General features: G+C 58.3%; 2 protein-coding genes and 1 long non-coding RNA gene across 4 annotated transcripts in view; 2 read left to right on the forward strand and 1 right to left on the reverse strand.

Annotated features, from left to right (window-relative positions):
• The first annotated feature begins 5,368 nt into the window (after positions 1-5,368).
• On the forward strand, positions 5,369-12,032 carry HTR6 (5-hydroxytryptamine receptor 6). Its single transcript, XM_064172359.1, has 3 exons — positions 5,369-7,299; positions 10,057-10,212; positions 11,342-12,032. Exons 1-3 carry the CDS (start codon positions 6,571-6,573, stop codon positions 11,753-11,755), a joined length of 1,299 nt encoding a protein of 432 aa, XP_064028429.1. The 5' UTR covers positions 5,369-6,570; the 3' UTR covers positions 11,756-12,032.
• A 2,698-nt stretch (positions 12,033-14,730) lies between these two features.
• LOC135190694 (uncharacterized) lies at positions 14,731-20,529 on the forward strand. 2 transcript variants are annotated; one of them, XR_010308606.1, is made up of 3 exons: positions 14,731-14,847; positions 14,910-15,376; positions 19,702-20,529. It is a non-coding gene; the product is annotated as an uncharacterized LOC135190694 (long non-coding RNA). The 2 variants fall into 2 exon arrangements; XR_010308605.1 differs by having other exon boundaries at positions 14,731-15,376.
• The window catches only part of TMCO4 (transmembrane and coiled-coil domains 4), a 47,811-nt gene continuing 39,861 nt past the window's right edge, over positions 16,048-23,997 (reverse strand). The window contains exons 13-14 of the mRNA XM_064172357.1: positions 22,962-23,079; positions 16,048-16,762 (exon numbers count right to left, since the gene is read on the reverse strand). Coding sequence (XP_064028427.1) covers positions 16,466-16,762; positions 22,962-23,079 — 415 coding nt within the window. The 3' untranslated portion in view covers positions 16,048-16,465. The remainder of the gene's footprint in view (positions 16,763-22,961; positions 23,080-23,997) is intronic.

Genomic DNA, 23,997 nt, shown 5'->3' on the forward strand with positions numbered 1-23,997 from the left:
TGGAACTGGATGAGCTTTGAGGACCCTTCCAATCTAAACCATTCTATGAGTCTATAAACCCTTCCTTGCTCTGAGGCTACAGAACCCTGGAGCAGGCTGTAGAGCCCTGGAGCAGGCTGCAGAACCCTGAAGCAGACTGCAGAACCCTGGAGCAGGATGCAGGACCCTGGAGCAGGATGCAGGACCCTGGAGCAGGATGCAGAACCCTGGAGCAGACTGCAGAGCCCTGGAGCAGGCTGCAGAACCCTGGAGCAGACTGCAGAACCCTGAAGCAGGCTACAGAACCCTGGAGCAGGCTGCAGAGCCTTGGAGCAGGATGCAGGACCCTGGAGCAGGCTGCAGAGCCCTGGAGCAGGCTGCAGAACCTTGAAGCAGGCTGCAGAACCTTGAAGCAGGCTGCAGAGCCCTGGAGCAGGCTGCAGAGCCCTGGAGCAGGCTGCAGAGCCCTGGAGCAGGCTGCAGAACCTTGGAGCAGGCTGCAGAACCCTGGAGCAGGCTGCAGAGCCTTGGAGCAGGATGCAGGACCCTGGAGCAAGATGCAGGACCCTGGAGCAGGCTGCAGAACCTTGAAGCAGGCTGCAGAGCCCTGGAGCAGGCTGCCCAGAGTGGCTGTGGAGTCTCCTCCTCTGGAGAGGTCTCTTCCAACCTGATGGATCCTGCGATTCTCTGGATGCATTCCTGTGTGCGCTGCCCTAGGGGATGCTGCCCTGGCAGGGGGTGGGGGTTGGACTGGATGATCTCTGGAGGTCTCTTCCAGCCCCTCCCATGCTGTGACTGGGGGGAGGCAGACCCCAGACGCTGCACATCTGTGCGCTGCATGCGGACGGAGCCTGCGCTCCAGCTGCGCTCAGGCAGCTGCGGGCTCCAGGGTTCATCTTGCCGCAGCCTGGAGCTTTCAGCGGGTCCTGCCCACTGGGGTGGGAGGGAAGCGTGTGGGGTCCCCCCGCGGCGTCACGCAGCCTCTGTGGGCTCTGTCGCCGCTAGGTGACGCTCTTGGGCCAGCAGCCAGATGTGCCTCCAGGAGTGCCTCTGGAGAGGAGGAAGAGGAGCTTGGACGTGGCCACGGACAGCCCTTTGTGAGTGAGGAAGGGAGCCAAGGGCCTGGGCTGAAGAGCAGCAGGCTCTTTCCAAGGGTGCTGGTTGTGCAGCCTCCTCCCCTGGAGCCTTCCAAGGCCTGTCTGGATGTGAGCATCTCTGATCTGAGCTAGATGTCTGCTCCTGCTCAGGCAGGGGGGTTGGGCTCGATGATCAACTTGGGTCCCTTCCAACCCCTGACATCCTGTGGGCCTGTGAGCCTGGACCTGGGACCTGCCCCAGGTGCCCCTGCTTTGGCAGAGTGGAGCTGGGGAGGTGCAGCCTGCAGCAGAGGAGGCTCAGGGCAGAGCTCATTGCTGCCTGCAGCTGCCTGCAGGGAGGCTGTAGCCAGGTGGGGTTGGGCTCTGCTGCCAGGCAGCCAGCAACAGAACAAGGGGACACAGCCTCAAGCTGTGTCAGGGCAGGTCTAGGCTGGATGTTGTTAGGAAGTTGTTGTCAGAGAGAGTGATTGGCATTGGAATGGGCTGCCCAGGGAGGTGGTGGAGTCTGTGTGGCTGGAGGTGTTGCAGCCAAGGCTGGCTGGGGCACTGAGTGCCATGGTCTGGTTGGTTGGGCAGGGCTGGGTGCTAGGTTGGGCTGGCTGAGCTTGGAGCTCTCTGCCAACCTGCTTGATTCTGTGATTCCATACTGCAGCAGAGAAGCTTCTGCAGGGCCAATGGGAAGGATTTGGACCTCATTTTTTGAGGCACCCTTTAGTGAGGGTGGTGAGACATTGGCACAGGTTGAGGGTGGTGAGACACTGGCACAGGTTGAGGATGGTGAGAGACTGGCACAGGTTGCCCAGGGAGGTTGTGGAGCACAGAATCACCCAATGTAATCAAAGAGAGGGAGAGTGAGGCTGGAGGTGAGGAGGAAGTTGTTGAGCAGGAGAGTGGTGAGAGGCTGGAATGGGTTGCCCAGGGAGGGGGTTGAGGCCCCAGCCCTGGAAGTGTTTGAGGCCAGGCTGGCTGAGGCTGTGGTCAGGCTGCTCTAGGGTAGGGTGTCCCTGGGCATGGCAGGGAAGGTTGGCACTGGCTGCTCCTTGTGCTCCCTTCCAACCCTGCCTCATTCTGTGACTCTAGCTGCTGAGGTTGGGGTGCAGCAGGGCTGAGCAGGAATCGTGTCCTGGCGCACGACTTCCTCGCTCAGCTGGCATCAATCTGTGCTGGGGAGGCTGCTGCAGCAGCGTGGGCTTGGGCTGGGTTTTCTTGCTTGTTCCCAGCACAGATGGGCCAAGGAAGTGAAGCTCTGTGCTGGGAGAGCTCCTCTGAAGCAAACCTCCTGCTGCGATCAGAGCCTCGCGTGTGTGCACTCTGCCCCGGGCTGCCTGCCAGCAGCGCCCAGGGATGCAGAGGTGGCCTGGGGAGGTTTGGCTGGGAGCATCCAAGGAGAAAAGGATGGGTCCTGGAGAAGCAGAGGGAGGGCAGATAGATGCTGTGTGCAAGCTCTCAGCACAAGTGACAGCAGCTGTTTGCCAGTGAGCAGCTTCCCGAGTGGCAGGGAGATGCTGCGTGTGGGCTGTGGCTGCACACAGAGGTGAGTGAGCCTCTGCTTTGCATCTTGCCTTGCTCACAGCCCCCAAGCTGCCTCTTCAGCCACTGAGGAAAGCATGGCAGAGCTGGTGAGAAGGTGATGAGAGGAGGAGATCTTGGTAAAGAGGCAGATTTCTGCCTCAGAGTGGGGTCCTGGGCAGCAGGGTGAGGCTGGTGGAGCTCAGCCTCACAATAGAATGGGTTAGGTTGGAAGGGACCTCAAAGCTCAGCCAGTTTCAACCCCCTGCCATAGGCAGGGACACCTCTCACTAGGACAGGTTGCTCAAGGCCTCATCCAGCCTGGTCCTGAACACCTCCAGGGAGGTTGTGGAGCACAGAATCACCCAACGTGATCTTTGATCACGTTGGGTGATTCTGTGCTCCACAACCTCCCTGGGCAACCTGTGCCAGTGTCTCACCACCCTCAACCTGTGCCAGTGTCTCACCACCCTCAACCTGTGCCAGTGTCTCACCACCCTCACTGCAAGCAACTTCCTAACATCCACTTTCAATCTCCCCTCTGCCACTTCAAACCCATTCCTCCTCCTCCTCCTGCCATTCCCAGACCCTGTCAATAGTCTCTCTCCAGCGTTCCTGTGGCCCCCTTCAGGTACTGGAAGGCCACTCCAAGGTCTCCTCAAAGCCTTCTCTTCTCCAGGCTGAAAATCATCATCATCATCATCATCATCATCATCATCATCATCATCACCATCTTCCCAGGGTGAAGCTTTGGAGGTGCCACAGGGAGCATCAGCTGGCTCTGTGACCTCAGGGATAGGTGGCAGGAGCACAACAGAGGTTGCACATGGCTCTGGTTTGTGCTGGAGTCAGTGCCCTCAGCTCTGGCCAACTCACAACAGAAGCAGCAGCCAATTATTTTTGGGGGAAAAAAACCACCTTTTGGCAGCTGCCTGATGAAAAAGAACCACAAAGAAATCAGTCCCTGCCCAGCAGCACAGGGCACAGGGAAAGTGGAGGTGGTGGCAGGGGATGTCTGACAGCACTTAAAGATTCAGCAGTGCCTTCTGAGCTAGAAGGGATGAAGATGACAGCAGGACCCCTTGGTTCTCTGTTACCTTCTCACTCCAAGAAGGACATTGAGGAGGTAAAAGTCATCTTCTGACCCTTCTCTCCTTCCCTTTCTGCTAGCAGAGAAGTTCTTCTTCCAAGAGGAAGAGTTCTTCTGGGACAGAGTTTGGGTGCTGTGTACTGGGTTCAGGTTTGGGCTTCTCTCCCAGAAGGACACTGAGAGGCTGGAGCAGGTCCAGAGAAGGGCAACAAAGCTGGGGAAGGGTCTGGAGAACAGGGCTGGGAGGAGCTGCTGATAGAGCTGGGGGTGTGCAGCCTGCAGAAGAGAAGGCTGAGGGAGACCTCATTGCTGTCTACAGCTCCCTGCAAGGAGGCTGCAGCCAGGTGGGGTTGGGCTCTTCTGCCAAGGAACAAGTGACAGCACAAGAGGAGATGGCTTCAGGTTGCACCAGGGGAGGTTTAGGTTGGACATTGGAGAAGAATTCTTCCCTGACAGGGTTCTCAAAGCCTGGAGCAGGCTGCCTGGGGAGGTGCCTGGATCCCCACCCCTGCAGGAGATCGAGAAGCTGAAGAGGTGCTGAGGGCCACGGTGTAGCCCCAGCCTGGGCAGAGCCAGAGGATGGGTGGGGTGGATGACCTTGGAGGTCTTTTCCTGCCAAGGTGATTCTGTGAGTCTCTGCCTGAGTCCATCCAGAGGCAGGTCCTGGGCTGCTCTGAGGTCAGCCCAAAGAACCTCGGGGTGCAGGGGCAAGACCCTTGGCTGTCCCACCATGAGGGCAGCCATTCCCTTTGGCTTCTGGTGATGGTTTGGGTGTTCTCTGCCCCCCCCCCCCCCCCAGCCCTTAAGAAAGTCACCCAGGCTAGACTCAGCCAAGCTGGGAATTAGAATGGAGCTTTACATCTGCAGCTCAGCACAAGATCCAAGCAGATGTTTGCAATCTATAGATTGAGCAATAGAGAAGTTAAAAAGGTAACCCAGAAACACATCAGCCCTCCCAGAAAGAAGAGTCCCCAGGAGGGGCTCCCAACCACCCTTCCACCTCATCCCAGCCTTTGCCTTCCATTCAAGGTGAGTTTGGAGGCTCAGCCAGGGGGCTTAGGAGGCAGAAAGATTAGTCACACCAGACAGCAGGTTAGGGAGAGAAGGGAGGCAGCCAGAGGCAGAGAACAACTCTGATATCTATATTTATGACCTTGTTTTTATCCATCTCAGCAAGCCTATGAGTGCAGCAGGCATCAGCATTGGTTCCTTTTCACAGCCTAGCATCTGATTCCTCTCACTGACATCTCCCAGCTAGGCTCAAACTGGCACACTTCTGCTCACAGCTCCCGTCCCTGGCTGCAGGTCACTTCAAAGCCAGGCTGCGAGTCCCTTCCCTGCCTCTGGCCGCCTCCTGAGCAGGCAGCTGCAGGCTGCTGCCTGCAGATCTCGTTGCTTTTTCCTCGGCTTTGCAAACCGTTTCCGTTCAGAAGGATGGATGGAGCCTGCTGCTCGCTGCTGCCGGCTGGGCTCAGCCCCAGCCCCGCCAGCCCCCGGGGCTGTGCCCGCTGGCCGGGCAAACGCGGGGTCTCTGGCCCTGGCGGGGGTGGAGGGGAGGCAGGGCACGGTGCTGGCTGTCTCTTTAAGCTGGAGAAAGGGAACTCTCTGGCTGCTACTTTGCGGAGTTTCCAGCAGACTCCCTGTTTCCATTAGCATCTCATTTCATCTCCTCCTCTCTCCCCCGCTCCCAGCCCCACCTCCTCCCAAGCAGCGTTTCTGCATCCTCTGCTGTGCATCGCAGAGCAGCAGGTAAAAGTCTGGCTGGTACCTGCACCCGGCCTCACACACGCCTCTGCCAAGGGAGGGGAGCCTCCTCCCGCCTGCATCTTCCTCTTCCTCAGGGCAGAGCTTGGCCGGGAGCATCTCCGGGCTCGCCTCAGGGCTGCTCTGCTTCTCCTGGCTGCCTGCAGCAGCAGCGCTCAGGCACGGAGGAGCTCAGGGGGACCGCACGGCCTCAGGGGACAGAGCTCTGCAAGCAGCCAAGCACAGCTGGGGGAGCAAGAGCTGAGCCTCAAGGGTACCAGAGCACCCCCAGCATCCTGGAGCATCCTGGAGTCCAGAGCACCCCTGACATCCAGAGTATCCTGAGCCCAGAGCATTGCTGGAATCTGGAATATCCTGGAGTGCAGAGCATTGCCAGCAGCTGGAGCATCTTGGTGTCCACAGGATCCACAGCACCCAGAGCATCCTGAGTCCAGAGCATCCCTGGAATCTTGAGCATCTTGAGTCCAGAGCATCCCTGGAATCTTGAGCATCCTGGGTCCAGAGCATCCCTGGAGTCTTGAGCATCCTGGGTCCAGAGCATCCCTGGAGTCTTGAGCATCCTGGGTCCAGAGCCTCACCAGCATCCAGAACATCTTGGAGTGCAGAGCATCCCTAACACCTGGAGTAGGCTGGAGTGCAGAGCATCCCCACCATCTGAAGTATCTTGGGGTCCAGAACATCCCAGAATCCAGAATATCCAGAGCATCCTCGAGTCCAACTTACTCTCCAGTCCAGCACATCCGGAGCATAGGAGCATCCCACCATCTGCATCCCTGGCACCTCGAGCATCCCAGCTTGCAGAGCATCCCAAGTCTCCCTGGTGCCCAGAGCATCCCCGGTGTCCGGAAGCAGTTTCCAGGGACATCCCAGCCGCGGGAGAGGAGGCAGTGCCTGGCTGTGAGTAACGGGGAGGGGACCCTCGCTGCTGCCGCTGCGCTCCTGGGGATGTCACTGCCCTGAGGGCCAGTGAGGAGGGAGCGTGAGGGGAAGAGGAGAGGAGAAGGGAGATGGACAGGGAGAGCAGGCAGAGGTGGGACTTCTCCCCCTGGAGCTGGCTCCGGCGATGATCACCTAGCAGAGGCGGGAGTGGAGAAGCTGTGTCCCCCCCCCCAGCTCCAGAACCAGCTCCTCATGGAGGGCGACCTGAGCGCCCCCAACGCCAGCGTGCTGGGGGAGCGCTCGCTGCTGGCGGGCAGCAGCTGGCTGGCAGCCTTCCTCTGCTTCATCATCCTGCTGACCGCGGCGGGGAACTTCCTCCTCATCCTCCTCATCGTCACCCAGCGCTCCCTCCGCAACACCTCCAACTACTTCCTGGTGTCCCTCTTCATGTCCGACCTGATGGTGGGGCTGGTGGTGATGCCCCCTGCCATGCTCAACCAGCTGTACGGCCGCTGGGTGCTGCAGGGGGACTTCTGCTCCCTCTGGTCCTCCTTCGACGTGATGTGCTGCAGCGCCTCCATCCTCAACCTCTGCCTCATCAGCCTGGACCGCTACCTGCTCATCATCTCCCCGCTCAAGTACAAGCTGCGGATGACCTCCTGCAGAGCCCTCTGGCTCATCCTGGCCACCTGGACCTTGGCCGCTTTGGCCTCCTTCCTGCCCATCAAGATGGGTTGGCACCAGCTGGAGCTGGAGGTTGGGCTCCCGAACGCCACCTGGCGGGGGGAGGAGGAGCAGTGCAGGCTGCTGGTCAGCTTGCCCTACGCCTTGGGCGCCTCCTGCCTCACCTTCTTCCTCCCGTCCGCAGCCATCTCCTTCACCTACTGCCGCATCCTCCTGGCCGCCCGCAAGCAAGCGGTGCAGGTGGCTTCCCTGGCCTCCAACGTGGCCACCAGCACCGCTGATGACACCACGCTGCAGGTAAGGTGGCCACGGGGACCTTGGAATCATAGAATGAAAGGGACCCCCAAGGATCATTCAGCTCCAACTCCCCCCTGCCATGGGCAGGGACACCTCACACTAGATCAGGTTGCCCAGAGTCACATCCAGCTTGGCCTTAAACACCTCCAGGGATGAGGCTTCCACCACCTCCCTGGGCAACCTGTGCCAGGCTCTCACCACCCTCATGCTGAAGAACTTCTTCCTAACGTTCAGTCTCAATGTCCCCACTTGGTCCTATTCCCCCTGGTCCTATCCCTACCTGACAGCCTAAAAAGTTCCCTCCCCAGCTTTCCTGTAGCCCCCTTCAGATACTGCAAAGAGGTCTTCTCAGAGCCTCTCCTCTCCAGACTGAGCAGCCCCAACTCTCTCAGTCTCTCCATAGCAGAGCAGCTCCAACCCTCTGCTCATCCTCGTGGCTCTCCTCTGGACACGTTCCAGCACCTCCAGATCTTTCCTGTCACAGAGGCTCCAGAACTGGATGCAGTACTCCAGCTGGGCTCTCACCAGAGTGCAGTAGAGGGGCAGAATCACCTCCCTCAACCTTGCTCCTTGCAGGAACCCCCCCAGGACTTGAGGGGTTTCTGCCTTTAGGGAGTTGGAGCTGACAAAGGGGTTTGGGCAACCAGGCCACAGGGAGGGAGGTTTTTGAGCAAGCTCCAGCTCCCTGATGGCTGCTCCATGATGTCCTGCTCCGAAGTGCTTCTTGTCCTATCCCAGCCTGTTTCTAAGCTGCTCAGGAGCAGGGAAAAGAGCAGGGGCAGAGGAAACAAATGAAGATGCAGGCAGAAGCCTGCTTGGCAGCACAAAACAAATTCAGCCTGGGCTCTCCTCTTCCCCTCGGCGTCATCCCAGAGGGTTTTCATCTTCTCTGCCTCGCCACACATAAATCCTGGCCCTGGTGGGTGTGAGATGCATGGAGGAGAAGGAGCTGAATGAATAGCAAGCACCAAATCCTGGGGATCACCTCGTTTGGAACCCCCAGCTGCTATTTTTGTGGGCTGGGCTATAATGGGAACAGCAAAAACGCCTCCCTCCTGGCTCCAGCCTGCCCCCCAAAGCCCTGCCTGTGGTTACTTAGAACCCAAAGCTGCTCCTGGGGAATCCCCGGGAGCAGCTAATTGCCACTAAATCTAACAGCTCTAATTCCTGCTAATTGGCTTTCCTGACCTCCCCTCCCACAGGGAAAAGACAAACTTAATTGCTTTGGAATCCCTTCCTTGAGTTCCATCTTCTGTCTGAAGAGAGGAGGCAGCGCTCTGGGGCTGGCAGCAATCCTGCACCTGCAGAGCTCTGCCAGGCTCAAGAAATAAGGAGGAAACAGAAAGTGGCACCAAATGTCCCTTTCCTCCCCAAATGCCAGCTTTCTGGACTCAGCCTGCAGGGCAGGGGGGCTTGGCTGACACTGAGGAGGAAGTTGTTGAGCAGGAGAGTGGTGAGAGGCTGGAATGGGTTGCCCAGGGAGGGGGTTGAGGCCCCATGGCTGGAGGTGTTTGAGGCCAGGCTGGCTGAGGCTGTGTGCAGCCTGCTCTAGGGTAGGGTGTCCCTGGGCATGGCAGGGGGGTTGGCACTGCCTGCTCCTTGTGCTCCCTTCCAACCCTGCCTGATTCAGTGATTCTGTGATCCTTCCCTGCCCTGGGGAAGCAGCAGCTGCCCCTCAGTATTTCCACAGTGACCCAGCAGGTTGCTGTGAACCCCAAACTGGCTCAGGTCATAGAATCAACCAGGCTGGAAGAGAGCTCCAAGCTCAGCCAGCACAACCTAGCACCCAGCCCTGCCCAACCAACCAGACCATGGCACTCAGTGCCCCAGCCAGCCTTGGCTGCAACACCTCCAGCCACACAGACTCCACCACCTCCCTGGGCAGCCCATTCCAATGCCAATCACTCTCTCTGACAACAACTTCCTAACAACATCCAGCCTCAACCTGCCCTGACACAGCTTCAGCCTGGGTCCCTTCATTCTGTCCAGCCAGGGAACCCTCAAGTGTCATCTTTCCAGCTGGGTTTTGCTTCTCTTTTGGGGCAGGAAGCTGAGTGGTAAGGAGGCCTTGTTCAGTCACACAGGGAGGAGCAGCCTGCCCCAGGACTCCAGCAGCCTCACACCAAAGAAGTTCAGATGGAACCTTCTGGGTTCCACTCTGTGCCCACTGCCCCTTGTCCTGCCCCTGGGCACCACTGACAAGAGTCTGGCTCCAGCCTCTTGCCTCCCACCCTTTAGCTCTTGCTGAGCATTGCTCAGCTGCCCTCTGGGGCTGCTCTTCTGCAGGCTCTCAGCCCCAGGGCTCTCAGCCTTTGCTCCTCACAGAGCTGCTCCATGCCCCTCAGCAGCTTTGGAGCCTCTGTTGGACTCTCTGCAGCAGTTCCCTGCCCCTGTTGAAGGAGGGAGCCCAGAACTGGACCCATGCTCCAGCTGTGGCCTCACCAGAGCAGAGTAGAGAGGAGAAGAACCTCCTTGGACCTGCTCCCCACACTCTTCTTCATACACCCCAGGAGACCATTTGCCCTCCTGGCCCCGAGGGCACCCTGGTATCCCATGGAGAACTTTCTGTCCACCAAATCCTTTCAAGCTTGGGGGTTTCTGACCCTGTGGGTCAGGGTCTGAGGTCTCTGCCTTGCGAGAAGGGAAATAAACAAGAGGAGGTTTTGCTGCAGGATCTGCAGCACCAAACACCACTGCCCTTGGGCAGGAAGCTGGTGCCAGGAGCACCACTTGCTGAGCACTCCTCTGCCTCTGCAGGTCCCCTGTGCCCCGAGCCAGCCTGTGAGCAGTGAGAGCAGGAGGTTCACCACCAAGCACAGCAAGAAGGCACTGAAGGCCAGCCTGACGCTGGGCATCCTGCTGGGCATGTTCTTCGTGGCTTGGCTGCCCTTCTTTGTCACCAACGTGGCACAGGTAAACATGTCAGGGGCTTTCTGTTGGGTCCTCTAAAGGTTCTCACTCCCAGTCTCGCTGGGTTCAGCATTAGGCACCTGCAGGTCTTGCTGGAGAACCTCTGGGAGCAGTGGCATGGAAAAAAAAACCTCTCCAAACTGGATTGGGTTGGAAGGGACCTTTGAAGTTCATTGAGTCCAACCCCTCCCACAGTCAGCAGGGACATCTGCAGCCCAGAGCAGGTTGCTCAGAGCCCCAAGCAACCTCACCTGGCCTTTCAAAAGGGAAATGTTGGCATGAGAAGCTTTGGGAGGTGCTGGGGGGGGTGCAAAGCTGGACAGAAGCTGGCACTGAGCGCTGCCAGCCCAGCCCCAGCCCTGTGCTGATCCCCAGCAGTGTGGGCAGCAGGGGCAGGGAGGGGATTCTGCCTCTGTTGGGCTCTGCTGAGACCCCCCTGCAGGGCTGGGGCAGCTCTGGAGTGCTCAGCACAGAGCTGAGCAGGGCCAGAGGAGGCCACAGCAATGCTGGCAGGGCTGGGAGGGCTCTGCTGTGAGCCAGGCTGGGAGAGTTGTGCTTGTTCAGCCTGCAGAGGAGAAGGCTCCAGGGAGAGCTCCTGGTGACTTTTTGGGAGCTAAAGAAGCCATCAGCAAGCTGGGGGCAGAGTTTTCCTCAGGTCCTGTTGTGCCAGGCTGAGGGGTGATGGTTTGGAACTAAAAGAGGGAGGCTGAGGGTGGAGAGAGGGGAGAAATGTTTGCCCCTGGGGGTGGGGAGAGCCTGGCCCAGGCTGCCCAGAGGGGTGGGAGCTGCCCCAGCCCTGGGAACACTGCAGGTGGGACTGAGGCTGTAAGCGACCTGCTGGAGTCGGGGGTGTCCCAGCTGCAGGGGGGCTGGACCAGACGAGCTTTAAAGGTCCCTTCCCACCCGAAGCCGTCCGGGAGGCTCTGCCCGGAGCCCCTCCGTGTGCCGGGGGCTCGGTGGATGCCGCTTTAAAGGTCCCTTCCCCCCCGAAGCCGCCCGGGAGGCTCTGCCCGGAGCCCCTCCGTGTGCCGGGGGCTCGGTGGATGCCGCTTTAAAGGTCCCTTCCCCCCCGAAGCCGTCCCGGGGGGGGGCTCGGCGGCTGCTGCTGACCCTGGCCGTGTCCCTGCTGCAGGCAGTCTGCGGCTGCGTCCCCGCCGGCTTCTTCGACGTGCTGACCTGGCTGGGCTACTGCAACAGCACCATGAACCCCATCATCTACCCTCTCTTCATGCGGGACTTCAAGCGGGCCATGGGCAAGTACCTGCCCTGCTGCCGGCGCCCGGGGGAGCCTCGGCCCAGCGCCGTCTCCCTCTCCATCAGGAACTCCAACAGCGGCCCCCGAGCCGCCGCCTCCCTCAAGAACGTCCTCACCCTGCAGCCCGACACCGACTCGGTGGACTCCGTGGGGCTGGGCAACGACCACGGCTTGCTGCCGGCCGGCGCCGGAGCCGCGGCGGTGCCCCCTGCCCGCCTGGGCAGCCTGCGGGGCGCGGAGCCGTCGGGCACGGAGCTGCAGCCCAGGCGGCTCAGCACCCCTGTGGCCTGAGCCCGGCTCCTCCCGGCGGGTTATGGACCTCTGCCCCCCGGGAAGGGTCCTTCAGCTCAATGAGAACTCTTCAGAGGGGTCGTTTGCCGCCAGGCATCTCCCTGCCCCACCCGTCCAGGCGCTGGCTGCATCTGCTGGCAGAGGTCCCCACGGGGCGCTCCACGGGGAGCTGCCAGCCCTGCGGAGCCACTCGGCGGCTGAGTGCACCTGCCCAGGTCACAGGGTTGGAAGGGACCCAAAGAGATCATCCAGTCCAACCCCACTGCCAGAGCAGGACCACACAATCCAGCTCAGGGCACACAGGAACACATCCAGACAGGCCCTGAAAGGCTCCAGAGAAGGAGACTCCACAACCTCTCTGGGCAGCCTGTGCCAGGGCTCTGGGACCCTTCCAGCAAAGAAGTTGCCCTTGTGCTGAGCTGGAACCTCCTGTGCTGCAGCTTCCATCCACTGCTGCTTGTCCTGTCCCAGGGAGCAGTGAGCAGAGCCTGTCCCCCCCCTCCTGACCCCCAGCCCTCAGATGTTTATAGACATTGATTCAATCTCCTCTCAGTCTTCTCTAGACTCTCAGCCCCAGGTCCCTCAGCCTCTCCTCCTCAGGCAGTGCTCCAGTCCCCTCATCATCCTCATAGCCCTCTGCTGGACCCTCTCTCTCCATCCCTCTTTTGCTCACAGAATGATAGAATCAAGCAGGTTGGCAGAGAGCTCCAAGCTCAGCCAGCCCAACCTAGCACCCAGCCCTGCCCAACCAACCAGACCATGGCACTCAGTGCCCCAGCCAGCCTGGGCTGCAACACCTCCAGCCACACAGACTCCACCACGATGTCACCATCACCAGTTCCTCACCTTCTCCCAGAGCAGCTTCTCGTGGCCTTTCCCTTCTCTGGTTAGCCTGCCCCTCAGACTCCAGACCCTTCCACCAGCCCTCATCTCCCTACACTTGGATCACAACTCAGACTCTGCTTCCACTCTCCCAGCCCAGCAGGAACCTGCCCGGTGGAATCCACATCTCCTGACTCAGAGCCCACAGACCATCACACCTCCTTGGAGCTTCATGTCCTGACCAGGCTCAGGCTGGAGCTGGAGCTTGGGCTTCCTGCAGAAGAAGGCTGGAGGAGCTGCAGCAGGGTGGGAGCTGGCTGTGGAATCAAGAGCAGGCTGCACTATGGGGGATTGGAGCTGCTGCAGAGCACTCGGAGCTGCTCCTGGGCTCTCCAGCGAGGCCGTGGGTGTGCCATGTGTTTGTGGCTCTCTCTGGGTATCCTGACAGGAGGAACTAACCAGAGAAGCTCCCCTTCAGATTTCATCCTACAGCTGCCTATTTCTGGAGCACGACCAGCATACTTTGTTCTGACAGCCCCATCAAGGTGTAGCTGCTGCCAGGAGAAAACAGACTTCTTCCCTTCCAATGGGCAGCTAAGTGAATGTTGGCTTCTAAATGACAGCCCCCAGCCCTCCTCAGAGCCATCAGTGGAGAGAAGAGTGAGTAATGTGGTGAGTGGGCACCTAAAAAACCCAACAAACCAACCACTGCTATCACCAAGTTCTTCCTCAAGTGCCTTTGGGTGCAGGGCTGGGTCAGGGTCTGCTCACTGCCCTCCCTGGACTTGGACCCTGCAAGCTTTGCTGCCTCTTGCCCAGCTCACACCAGTGATGGTGCTCCTGGAGCTCATGATCCATAGAGGCATGGAGTGGTTTGGGTTGGAAGGGACCCCAGAGATCATCTACTCCAACCCCACCCCTGCAGTGGGCAGGGACACTTCCCACCAGCCTGGGTTGCTCAAGGCCTCATCTAGCCTGGCCTTGAACACCTCCAGGGAGGAGGCATCCAGAGCCTGCCTGGGCAACCTGTGCCAGTGTCTCACAGACAAGCACAAAGCATCCCTGGGACAGGAGATGCTGGGAGAAGCAGCCACACACCAGGCAAGTCTCAGTTTTCCTTTCCACCTTGCCCAGCTGTGTTCCAGAGCTGCCCCTCGAGTGTTTTTAGGACATGTGTCTGTCACAGCTCCCCTTGCCCCATGCCTGGCTCATGGTTACTGCTATGCTCCATGCCTGGCCCATGGTTACTGCTATGCCCCATGCCTGGCCCATGGTTACTGCTATGCCCCATGCCTGGCTCATGGTTACTGCTATGCCCCATGCCTGGCCCATGGTTACTGCTATGCCCCATGCCTGGCTCATGGTTACTGCTATGCCCCATGCCTGGCCCATGGTTACTGCTATGCCCCATGCCTGGCCCATGGTTACTGCTATGCCCCATGCCTGGCTCATGGTTACTGCTATGCCCCATGCCTGGCCCATGGTTACTGCTATGCCCCATGCCTGGCTCATGGTTACTGCTATGCCCCATGCCTGGCTCATGGTTACTGCTATGCCCCATGCCTGGCTCATGGTTACTGCTATGCCCCATGACTGGCTCATGGTTACTGCTATGCCCCATGCCTGGCTCATGGTTATTGCTATGCCCCATGCCTGGCTCATGGTTACTGCTATGCCCCATGACTGGCTCATGGTTACTGCTATGCCCCATGCCTGGCTCATGGTTACTGCTATGCCCCATGCCTGGCTCAGTGGTTACTGCTATGCCCCATGCCTGGCTCATGGTTACTGCTATGCCCCATGCCTGGCTCAGTGGTTACTGCTATGCCCCATGCCTGGCTCATGGTTACTGCTATGCCCCATGCCTGGCTCATGGTTACTGCTATGCCCCATGCCTGGCCCATGGTTACTGCTATGCCCCATGCCTGGCTCAGTGGTTACTGCTATGCCCCATGCCTGGCTCATGGTTACTGCTAAGCCCCATGCCTGGCTCAGTGGTTACTGCTATGCCCCATGACTGGCTCATGGTTACTGCTAAGCCCCATGCCTGGCTCAGTGGTTACTGCTATGCCCCATGCCTGGCTCAGTGGTTACTGCTAAGCCCCATGCCTGGCTCAGTGGTTACTGCTATGCCCCATGCCTGGCTCAGTGGTTACTGCTATGCCCCATGCCTGGCTCATGGTTACTGCTATGCCCCATGCCTGGCTCAGTGGTTACTGCTATGCCCCATGCCTGGCCCATGGTTACTGCTATGCCCCATGCCTGGCTCAGTGGTTACTGCTATGCCCCATGCCTGGCTCATGGTTACTGCTATGCCCCATGCCTGGCTCAGTGGTTACTGCTATGCCCCATGCCTGTCTGGGTGGTTACTGCCAAGAAGCAGAGATTCAAGCATCAAACTGTTGAGTACATCTTTGCCACATACCCATGGACAGGCTGCTTGGGTTTGGTGTCAAGCAGGAAGAGCTGATGGACATCTAGGCCAGCAAGCCATACCCTGGGCTGCACCACCAGGGGAAAAGGGTGACAAGAACACAGACTGAGCTCTGGAGGTGCCAGGTAATGAGAGCAGCAGGCACAGACGGACACAGAGGGGCCAGCATCTTCAAGCCAAGTGTTCCAGAGCAATAAGAGGTAACTCATCAAGCCAAGCCTCTGTCACCAGCTGCTTGCTTGTGGACAACTCCTGTGTCAGGGTGGAGAAGCTGTGTCCCCTCCCTGCAGGCAGCAGCACCGACACAAAGCAGCAGCTGCAAGCATTGGCCCTCTGCGGAGCCCTTCCAGCCCTGGATGTGGGAGGTACTTACTCAGCTTTATGGTCTGGTTTACACCACAAACTCACCAGGGGGGGCTCAGGAGGGCTTTGTCCTCCTGTCATGTTCCTCATGGGCCTGGAGAAGGAGCTTTGGAAGCTGTGGCTCAGTCCTGCATGGGTTTGGATGGCTCTGGGTGGCAGGGAGCTAAAGCAGGGCTTGAGACTGGGGCAGAAGGGGGTGGGAGGTAGAAATCAAACAGGTTGGTGTTTTCTCTTATGGCAGGTGTTGGGGCTGGTCAAAGCCAGTTCAGAGTATGTCAAGAGGGGGCTTTTTAGGGCTGGAGATGAGTGTGGGACCCAAACCCAAGTCTCTGTGGGTTGCTGGCTTGCAAAGCCTGGCAGCAGGTTTCACCGAGTCATAAATCCTCCCAATCTCAACTCTGTTTCTTCTGCTGTCTTGCACCTGGGGACTCAAAGCACTGAGGCCTCACACACTCATCAGCCTCAGCTTGCAGACAGGGAGGTAAGCTGGTGCTTGGAAGGAGCCCAAGAAGCCCTGGCAGCAAACCTGCAGCAAGCTGTGGAAGGGAGCCAGGCAGCCCAAGCCCTTCACCTCCCTGGGCAGCAGAGCAGAAGCAGGGCACTGAGATGCACACACCTGGGCAGCCAGAGCCTGCATCCCTCCTGCTCACCTGAAAACCAAGAACCAGATGGAGCAAGGGTGGAAAAATGTGCTTTAATTCCTCAGAGATCAGCCCCTCTCCAGCTTAAAAATCCCCCCCCTCCCCTCGAGTCACCTGCTTCCCCAAAGGGCCACAGCAGAGGCACAGCCTCTAACCTGGCAGCTGCTTCCCTCCAGGATAAACCTGGCCTGTGTGAGGAGGGAAGAGCTGCTGCTGCTGCTGCAGGAGCCAGGCAGGACTCAGCCCATCCAGGCAGGAACCAGCTCTTGCTCTGCCCTGGCAGCTGCTGCTGTGGGTGGCTGCTCCAGAAGCTTTATCTGGTGCCAGCCGGTGCCATGCTCCAGGCTCTGGAACCACAGCTCCAGCCCTGCCCACAGTCCTTTGGGAAGCCCAGCTGGCAGGGGTGCCAGTGCTGGCTCAGCATCTCTGCCCAGCACAGGCAGCTCTACTTCACTCCTCCTGCTGCTGCCTGTCCCCACTGTTGGGAGAGGGCACTGAGGTGTCCCCCTGAGGGCAGTGGGAGGGACGCTGGGCAGCTGGCAGAGCCTCACCACCAGCCCCATCCTGCTCTGGCTCTGTGCCCTCCTCATCCCCAGGCTTGCTGCCTGCTGCCTGCTGAGGTTTCTTGGCTGCAGGGTTGCAGAGGCTGCTGCTGCCCTTCTTCTCCTGCCAGCACTCCTTGGTTTTAATGCCCACAGCTTTCAGGATGGTGTCCATCTGCTTCATGTAGTCCAGGTGCCCATTCACCTGCAGGAACAAGAGCCCTGTCAGTGGGCAGGCTGTGGGCAGCCCAGCTCAGCCATGCCTCCATCTCAAAACTCTTAAACCCTGAAGGAATGTGGTCTGGGAAATGCAGGTTTCCATGGAATAACCTCTCCTGGCTGGCACAGGCTGCTGCTGGGTTCCTTTTCCTTTGGGATATGAATGCTTAAATGCTGGGAGGTTGCTGGGTGGCAACTTCCCCTCCCCCAGACTGTGGGTGCCACAAGGGCAAGAGGAGATGACCTCTCATGAGGAGAGATGCTCAGGTAGGACACCTGGGCAGGAGGTTGTAGTGAGGTGGAGGTTAACCTCTAAGTCAACCCAACCCCACCATGGCCACTAAACCACATCCCAAAGTGCCATGGCCACAGGTTTCTCCAACACCTCCAGGGATGGGGACTCCACCACCTCCCTGGGCAGCCTGTGCCAGTGCCTGACCACCCCTGCAGGGAAGAAACTGTTCCTCATGTCCAGCCCAAAGCATCCCAAATGTTAAAGATCTCCTTGAGCATGACCAGCTTGATGTGAAGCTGGCAGGAAAACAAAGGGGTCAGAGAAAGGAAGTAAGTTTTGGAAGCCTGAAGCCCTAAGGGGGTGAGACAGAGAGCAGCTGCACAGAGGCAGTGAGGGGCAGGCCAGGATTATCATAGCATCAGAGAATCACCCAGGCTGGAAGAGAGCTCCAAGCTCAGCCAGCCCAACCTAGCACCCAGCCCTGCCCAACCAACCAGACCATGGCACTCAGTGCCCCAGCCAGCCTTGGCTGCAACACCTCCAGCCACACAGACTCCACCACCTCCCTGGGCAGCCCATTCCAATGCCAATCACTCTCTCTGGGAACAGCTTCCTAACAACATCCAGCCTCAACCTGCCCTGCCACAGCTTCAGCCTGGGTCCCTTCTTCTGTCCCTGGCTGCCTGGCAGCAGAGCCCAACCCCACCTGGCTACAGCCTCCTTTCAGGTAGTTGTAGACAGCAATGAGCTCTGCCCTGAGCCTCCTCTGCTGCAGCCTGCACCCCCCCAGCTCCCTCAGCCTCTCCTCACAGGGCTGTGCTCCAGGCCCCTCCCCAGCCTTGCTGCTCTTCTCTCAACACCTTCCAGCACCTCAACAGCTCTCTGCAATGGAGGAGCCCAGAACTGGACACAGCACTCCAGGTATGGCCTGAGCAGTGCTGGGCACAGGGGCAGAAGAACCTCCCTTGTCCTGCTGCCCACACTGCTCCTGAGCCAGCCCAGGATGCTATTAGAAGAGGGAAAATTAACTGTGGATGAATGTGGAAGCATCAGGAGGGGAAGTTGCCTTCCCCAGCATCCCTCCACTGCCAGCTCACTCCAAACCAGCCAGCTGAAGGCAACAGCTGCCACTATGAATCTGCAGCTCTTGGTGGAGCTGCTGGTGCTGGGTTTTTGCTGCTGCTCACACTGCCAGCTGCCAGGAGTGGAATCACAGAATCATTTGGGGTTTGGCAAAGCCCTTCAAGCTCATCCACATTGTCTAACTCTACCACCAAGGCTGGGGCTGAAGCATGGCCCTCAGCACCACAGCTCCCCTCCAGGGATGGGGATTCAACCAGCTCCCTGGGCAGCCTGCTCCTGGCTTTGAGAACTCTTTCAGTTAAGAAGCTTCTTCCAATGCTCAACCTAAACCTCCCTTGGCACAACTCCAGAATGAGTTCTTCTCTTGCTGGGTTGGAGCCTGAACAGTCAAGAGTCTCTCCAGGCTGCACAACATGCCACTCACTTTTAAGGTGGCTGTAATCAAAGACTTCATTTCTGTGGTGCTAATCCAAGTGGAAATGATTTTAATGAGCTGCTCTAAAAGCTGTTTTAAAAGGCCCAGGGTAAACTCTGCAGATAATCATTACTGGGGAATAATTGAAATGTAATCTCTTGGGCCTCAGAGGGAAAGAGATTCCTCCCAAAATAAAGGCTGGAGTGATGGAGCAGGTTGGACTGACCCTAAACCCAGCAGCTCCCTGCTGTTACCCACTGCAGCAGTGACCCAACTGGCAGACAAGACCCTGCCAAGCTGCTCAAGGCACAGAGCCTGGAGTGTGGAGGTGGTGGAGAGCACAGAGCACTGGAACAGGCTCCCCAGAGAGGTTGTGAGGTCTCCTTCTGTGGAGGCTTCCAAGGCCTGTCTGGGTGTGCTCCTCTGTGCTCTGTGTTAGATAGGACTGTCCTGCTCTGGCAGGGGGGTTGGACTGGATGAACTCCTTGGGTCCCTTCCAACCCCTAGCATCCTCTGAGAGCAACAAGGAGAGGGAGGTGCTGAAGCCTCTTGGTTTGCTGTAGGCTGAAAGCTTGACAAGAGTCACAGGTCCTGACTCTGGAACAGGCTGCCCAGGGAGGCTGTGGATGTCTCCTCTCTGGAGGTGTTCGAGGTCAGGCTGGATGAGGCTCTGAGCAACTCGGGCTGGTGGGAGGTGTCCCTGCCCATGGCAGGGGTCTGGACCAGGGTGGAAGTTGAGGCACTGGAGGTTCCATGTGAACCTGAGAAGGAATTTTTTCCCTGTGAGGGTGGCAGAGCCCTGGCACAGGCTGCCCAGGGGGGTTGTGGAGCCTCCCTCTCTGGAGATGTTCAATACCTGCCTGGATGTGTTCTGTGTGATCTGCTCTGGGCGATCCTGCGCTGGCAGCGGGGCTGGACCAGATGAGCTCTGTAGGTCCCTTCCAGCCCCTGATTCTATGACCTTTAGGGTCCTTTCCAACCCAACCCATTCTGTGAGCCAGTGAGAAGTGCCCAGAGGAACGCAAGCACCCAACTGTTGCCTGGTGAGCCTGTGTGGAACACTCTGCCCACGTTCTGCCTCCATGCAGCGTTCAGATGTTAATGCCAGCCCCGATGTGCAGGCTGCCATCTGAACAAACAGCAATCAGCCTAATCCACCACAGCTCAATCACTGCCTTGCTCTCTCTAACAGGTGCTGTCAAATCAATCAGTCCCACTGGAAGCATCAGGAAGCCTTTTATAAGTGCATGTGCTGAGGGGGAGGACGTTTCTCTCCCTGGAGGATTGCTGACAGGCAGATAAAAACCACACTAAAGAAGGCAGCCAAGTGGGGAGTGCCATGGAGGTGAGCTCCTGCTCCTGCTGAGGCCTCTCAGTTCTCCACTCACCTGAGGATTCTCCTGCTACCACGGCAAAGAGAGCCAAGCCCTTGGCATCCAATCCACTTTTCACCAGGGATGGACTGGGAGAGGCCTAAAATCCTGCAGCTGCCTGCAAAATACTTTCATGCTGAGCTCCTTTGCATCAGCCAAGCTCTACCCTTCCAGCACAGCTTGGAATCATCCAGCACAGCTTGCAATCAGAGCACTCCTCTGGTGGGAAAAGATCTCTAAGGTCACTCACTCCAATCATTCTCCAACCCTGCCAAGGCCGGGGCTAACCCATGGCCCTCAGCAACACAGCTCTGCAGCTTTAAAGCCCCTCCAGGGATGGGGACTCAACCACCTCCCTGGGCAGCCTGCTCCTGGCTTTGAGAACCCAGCTGGTCCTTCCTTAGTCCTGGGGACCTCCAGCAAGGCCACCTGCAGGGCTGAAGCAGGGCCCCAGAACAGCAATCATCTCTCTCTGCCTCTCTGCTACGCCACTGCACTGTCTCTGCAGTAAAATCCATCTTTGCTTTCTGAGCATCTTTGCCCCTTGAGTATTTCCCTTCCCATCCCTGCTGCTCCTCCCTTTTCCAAGCCCCCCTCAGAAAGCTCTGTGTTTCTTGCCATAAAGCTCCACTGTCTGGAAAATGGATCAGGAGAGTGACCTCCTATTTAACCCAACCCCATGCAGGGCTTCCCCTTCCAGCCCCTCCCCAGCACTTTGCAGGAAGATGAAGCAAGAGCAAAGTGTGAGCTCTGTGGAGCTGGAGCAGTGCTGGGCTGCTGGCAGCAGGGCTGCAGATGCACAACAAGAGCAGATGAGCAGACAGCAGCTCTGCAGCCATCACTCACTGAGCTGAAATGCAAATCCTGCTCCTCAGGGGAAAAAGGGAGAGGCTGCTGGGAGGCTGCTGTGGAGGAGAAGGGCAGCAAGGCTGGGGAGGGGCCTGGAGCACAGCCCTGTGAGGAGAGGCTGAGGGAGCTGGGGGGGTGCAGCCTGCAGCAGAGGAGGCTCAGGGCAGAGCTCATTGCTGTCTGCAGCTGCCTGCAGGGAGGCTGTAGCCAGGTGGGGTTGGGCTCTGCTGCCAGGCAGCCAGGGACAGAACAAGGGGACACAGCCTCAAGTTGTGCCAGGGGTAGGTCTAGGCTGGATGTTAGGAGGAGTTCTTCACAGAGAGAGTGATTGGCATTGGAATGGGCTGCCCAGGGAGGTGGTGGAGGCACCGACCCTGGAGGTGTTGAAGAAAAGCCTGGCTGAGGCACTTAGTGCCATGGTCTGGTTGATTGGAGAGGGCTGGGTGCTAGGTTGGGCTGGATGATCTTGGAGGTCTTTTCCAACTTGGTTGATTCTATGATTCTAGGATTCTAGGATTCTATGATGAAGATGTGGGGACAGCAGGATGGCAGGTCCAGGCTGACCATGCTCAGGGAGACAGCAGCTGAGCTCTGCATGGCTGGTTGTGAGGAGCTGTCTGGTGAGCAAGGAGAAGGCAGCAAGCTCATCAGTTTGCCATTGGAATGGGCTGCCCAGGGAGGTGGTGGAGTCACCATCCCTGGAGGTGTTCAAGCAAAGCCTGGATGAGGCACTTAGTGCCATGGTCTGGTTGACTGGAGAGGGCTGGGTGCTAGGTTGGACTGCCTGAGCTTGGAGCTCTCTTCCAACCTGCCTGATTCTATGATTCTGTGATTCTATGCTGAAGGTAAAGCGAGTTGAATATTGCTAAAGGTACCCAGTAGCTTATCACTAATGACAGCAGATAGCTCTGAGGGACCCAACTGCCTGCCAGAAATGCAGGTGGATCGATTGCTGCTTCCTGGACACCACCACCCCTGCAGGCATCAGCCCTGGGCTGCAGCTGGCAGAGCTGCTGCGATTACAGAGCGGTTCCTGCACCGCGGTGCCGGCGCAGCCCCAGGGACCAAGGTACAAGGCCCAAGGACTTGTCCCTCTGCAAACCTCGCTGGTGTTGAAGGTTCCAGCAAGATAAGATTGCAGGCTGCACCTGCTCCACAGTCGTGTGTCTGAGCTCCACGTTTCCCAGCTGCTGAGCTGTGGTGTGCAAGGCAGCAGAGGCCTTCTCGGAGGGGACAGCAGTTGGTGGCTCCAGGAGGGACTTCAGAACCAAAGCATCCCCCACAGAGAACCACAGAATGGCTCAGGCTGGAAGGGGACTCAGAGATCATCTGCTCCAACCACCCAGCACAGGCAGGGACACCTCTCAGCTAGACTTGGCTGCTCAAGACCTCATCCAACCTGGCCTCAAACACCTCCAGGGAAGAGGCATCCACAACCTCTCCAGGGAAGCTATTCCAGAGTCTCACCACCCTCATGCTGAAGAGCTTCTTCCTCAGCTCCAGTTTAGCCTTGCTCTTCCTCAGCTTCAAACCATTCCCCCTTGTCCTGGCTCCAGACACACTCAGCACAAGTCCCTCTGCAGCCTTCCTGCAGGATCCCTGCAGGCACTGGCAGGCAGCTCTGAGGTGCCCCTGGACTCCTCTGCAGGCTGCACACCTCCAGCTCCCTCAGCCTGTGCTCACAGCAGAGCTGCTCCAGCCCTGGGATCATCTTTGTGGCCCCCTCTGGCCTCACTCCACAGCTCTGTGTCCTCCTTGTGCTGGGTTCAGCAGCCCTGGAGGCAGGATTGGAGGTGAGGTCTCAGCAGAGCAGAGCCAAGGAGCAGAATCCTCTCTCCTGCCCTGCTGCCCACACTCCTCTGGCTGCAGCCCAGCACACAGCTGCCTGCTGGGCTGCATGAGGGCACTGCTGGCTCCTGGGGAGCTTCTCAGCAACCAGCACCCCCAAATCTCCTTTAGAGCTGCTCTCAACCCACTCTGCATCCACTTGGATTTGTGCCTGGGACTGGCCTGATCCAACAGCAGGAGAAATGAGGCCAATTGCCATTATTTTGCTCAACAGTGAGCAGAGTCTGGGCCTGCTACATCTACAGTGAGGTCTCAGAGAAGGGAAGGCAGAACAAAGTGGTCCCTTCAGCATCTCATCTTCTCCCAGTCACTGAGGGTGAGGCTGTGGTGCTGCAAGCAAAGGGCAGCTGGGACAAGTAGAGAACATGAAAGCTCTGCTCACCACAGATGACAGATCCATGTTCACCATCCTCCTGTCCTCCAAGTCAACTGGCTGGAGGCCTGCAACGTTGATCTGGACAGAAGAGGTTCTGTACACAAAGCCCAGCAGCCAGTCTCCCCTAGGAGCAGAGGAGAGGAAGAGCATGAAGAAATCCTCTGGCCAAGCCAACTGAGTGACTCCCCAGACCATTATGGAGCTCCAGGAAGCACAGGGATGTGTGGGCCAAGACATGGGCCCCATCCCTGGAGATAGGCAAGGTGAGGCTTGACAGGGCTCTGGGCAGCCTGATCTAGTTGAGGATGTCCCTGGTGACTGCAGGGGGTTGGACTGGATGACCTTTGGAGGTCCCTTCCAACTCAGGCCATTCTATGGTCCAGTATCTGCAGGGGGCTACAGGAAAGCTGGGGAGAGACTTCTCATGGTGTCAGGTAGGAACAGGACCAGGCAGGATGGAGCAAAACTGGAAGTGGGGAGATGCAGGTTGGATGTTAGGAAGAAGTTCTTCAGCATGAGGGTGGTGAGAGCCTGGAACAAGATGCTCAGGTTAGTGGTGGAAGCTTCACCCTTGGAGGTGGTTTAAGGCCAGGCTGGATGTGGCTCTGAGCAATCTGCTCTAGTGTGAGGTGTCCCTGCCCATGGCAGGGGGGTTGGAGCTGGCTGAGCCTTGAGGTCCCTTCCAGCCCTGCCCATTCTGTGAGCTACAATTCCATGAACTGGAGCAGTTGCCAAGCTGAGGGCAGGTTGCTGGGATACAGTGAGTGCAAATCTGAATTGAAACCTGATTCTCCTCCTGGCAGCAGGTCCAAAGCCCTGCCCCTTCTGAGCATTTCTGTCTTTCCTCAGAGGTGCCAATACACTCCTGTGTTAAAGCTTCTAAAGGCACTACTAGGGAGAGATTCCCTACCTGCAGGCAGGCTGAGGCCTCTGATGCCAGTGCTACTGACAGCAGTGTGGACTGGGAAGCTGCTGGCAGTGCTCCTGGTTCAGAGGTACTGTGTAAACACATGGCTGCAATGACAGGAGCAGGAAGAGTCTG

Source organism: Pogoniulus pusillus, chromosome 36 (assembly GCF_015220805.1).
Source record: "Pogoniulus pusillus isolate bPogPus1 chromosome 36, bPogPus1.pri, whole genome shotgun sequence".
NCBI lineage: Eukaryota > Metazoa > Chordata > Aves > Piciformes > Lybiidae > Pogoniulus > Pogoniulus pusillus.

Excerpts from the sequence above, each read along its gene's own strand:
- HTR6 (XM_064172359.1), top strand. The coding sequence starts at position 6,571 with ATGGAGGGCGACCTGAGCGCCCCCAACGCCAGCGTGCTGGGGGAGCGC. Across the intron at positions 7,300-10,056 it reads CTGATGACACCACGCTGCAG|GTCCCCTGTGCCCCGAGCCA; the intron begins GTAAGGTGGCCA and ends CTGCCTCTGCAG. Across the intron at positions 10,213-11,341 it reads TTGTCACCAACGTGGCACAG|GCAGTCTGCGGCTGCGTCCC; the intron begins GTAAACATGTCA and ends TCCCTGCTGCAG.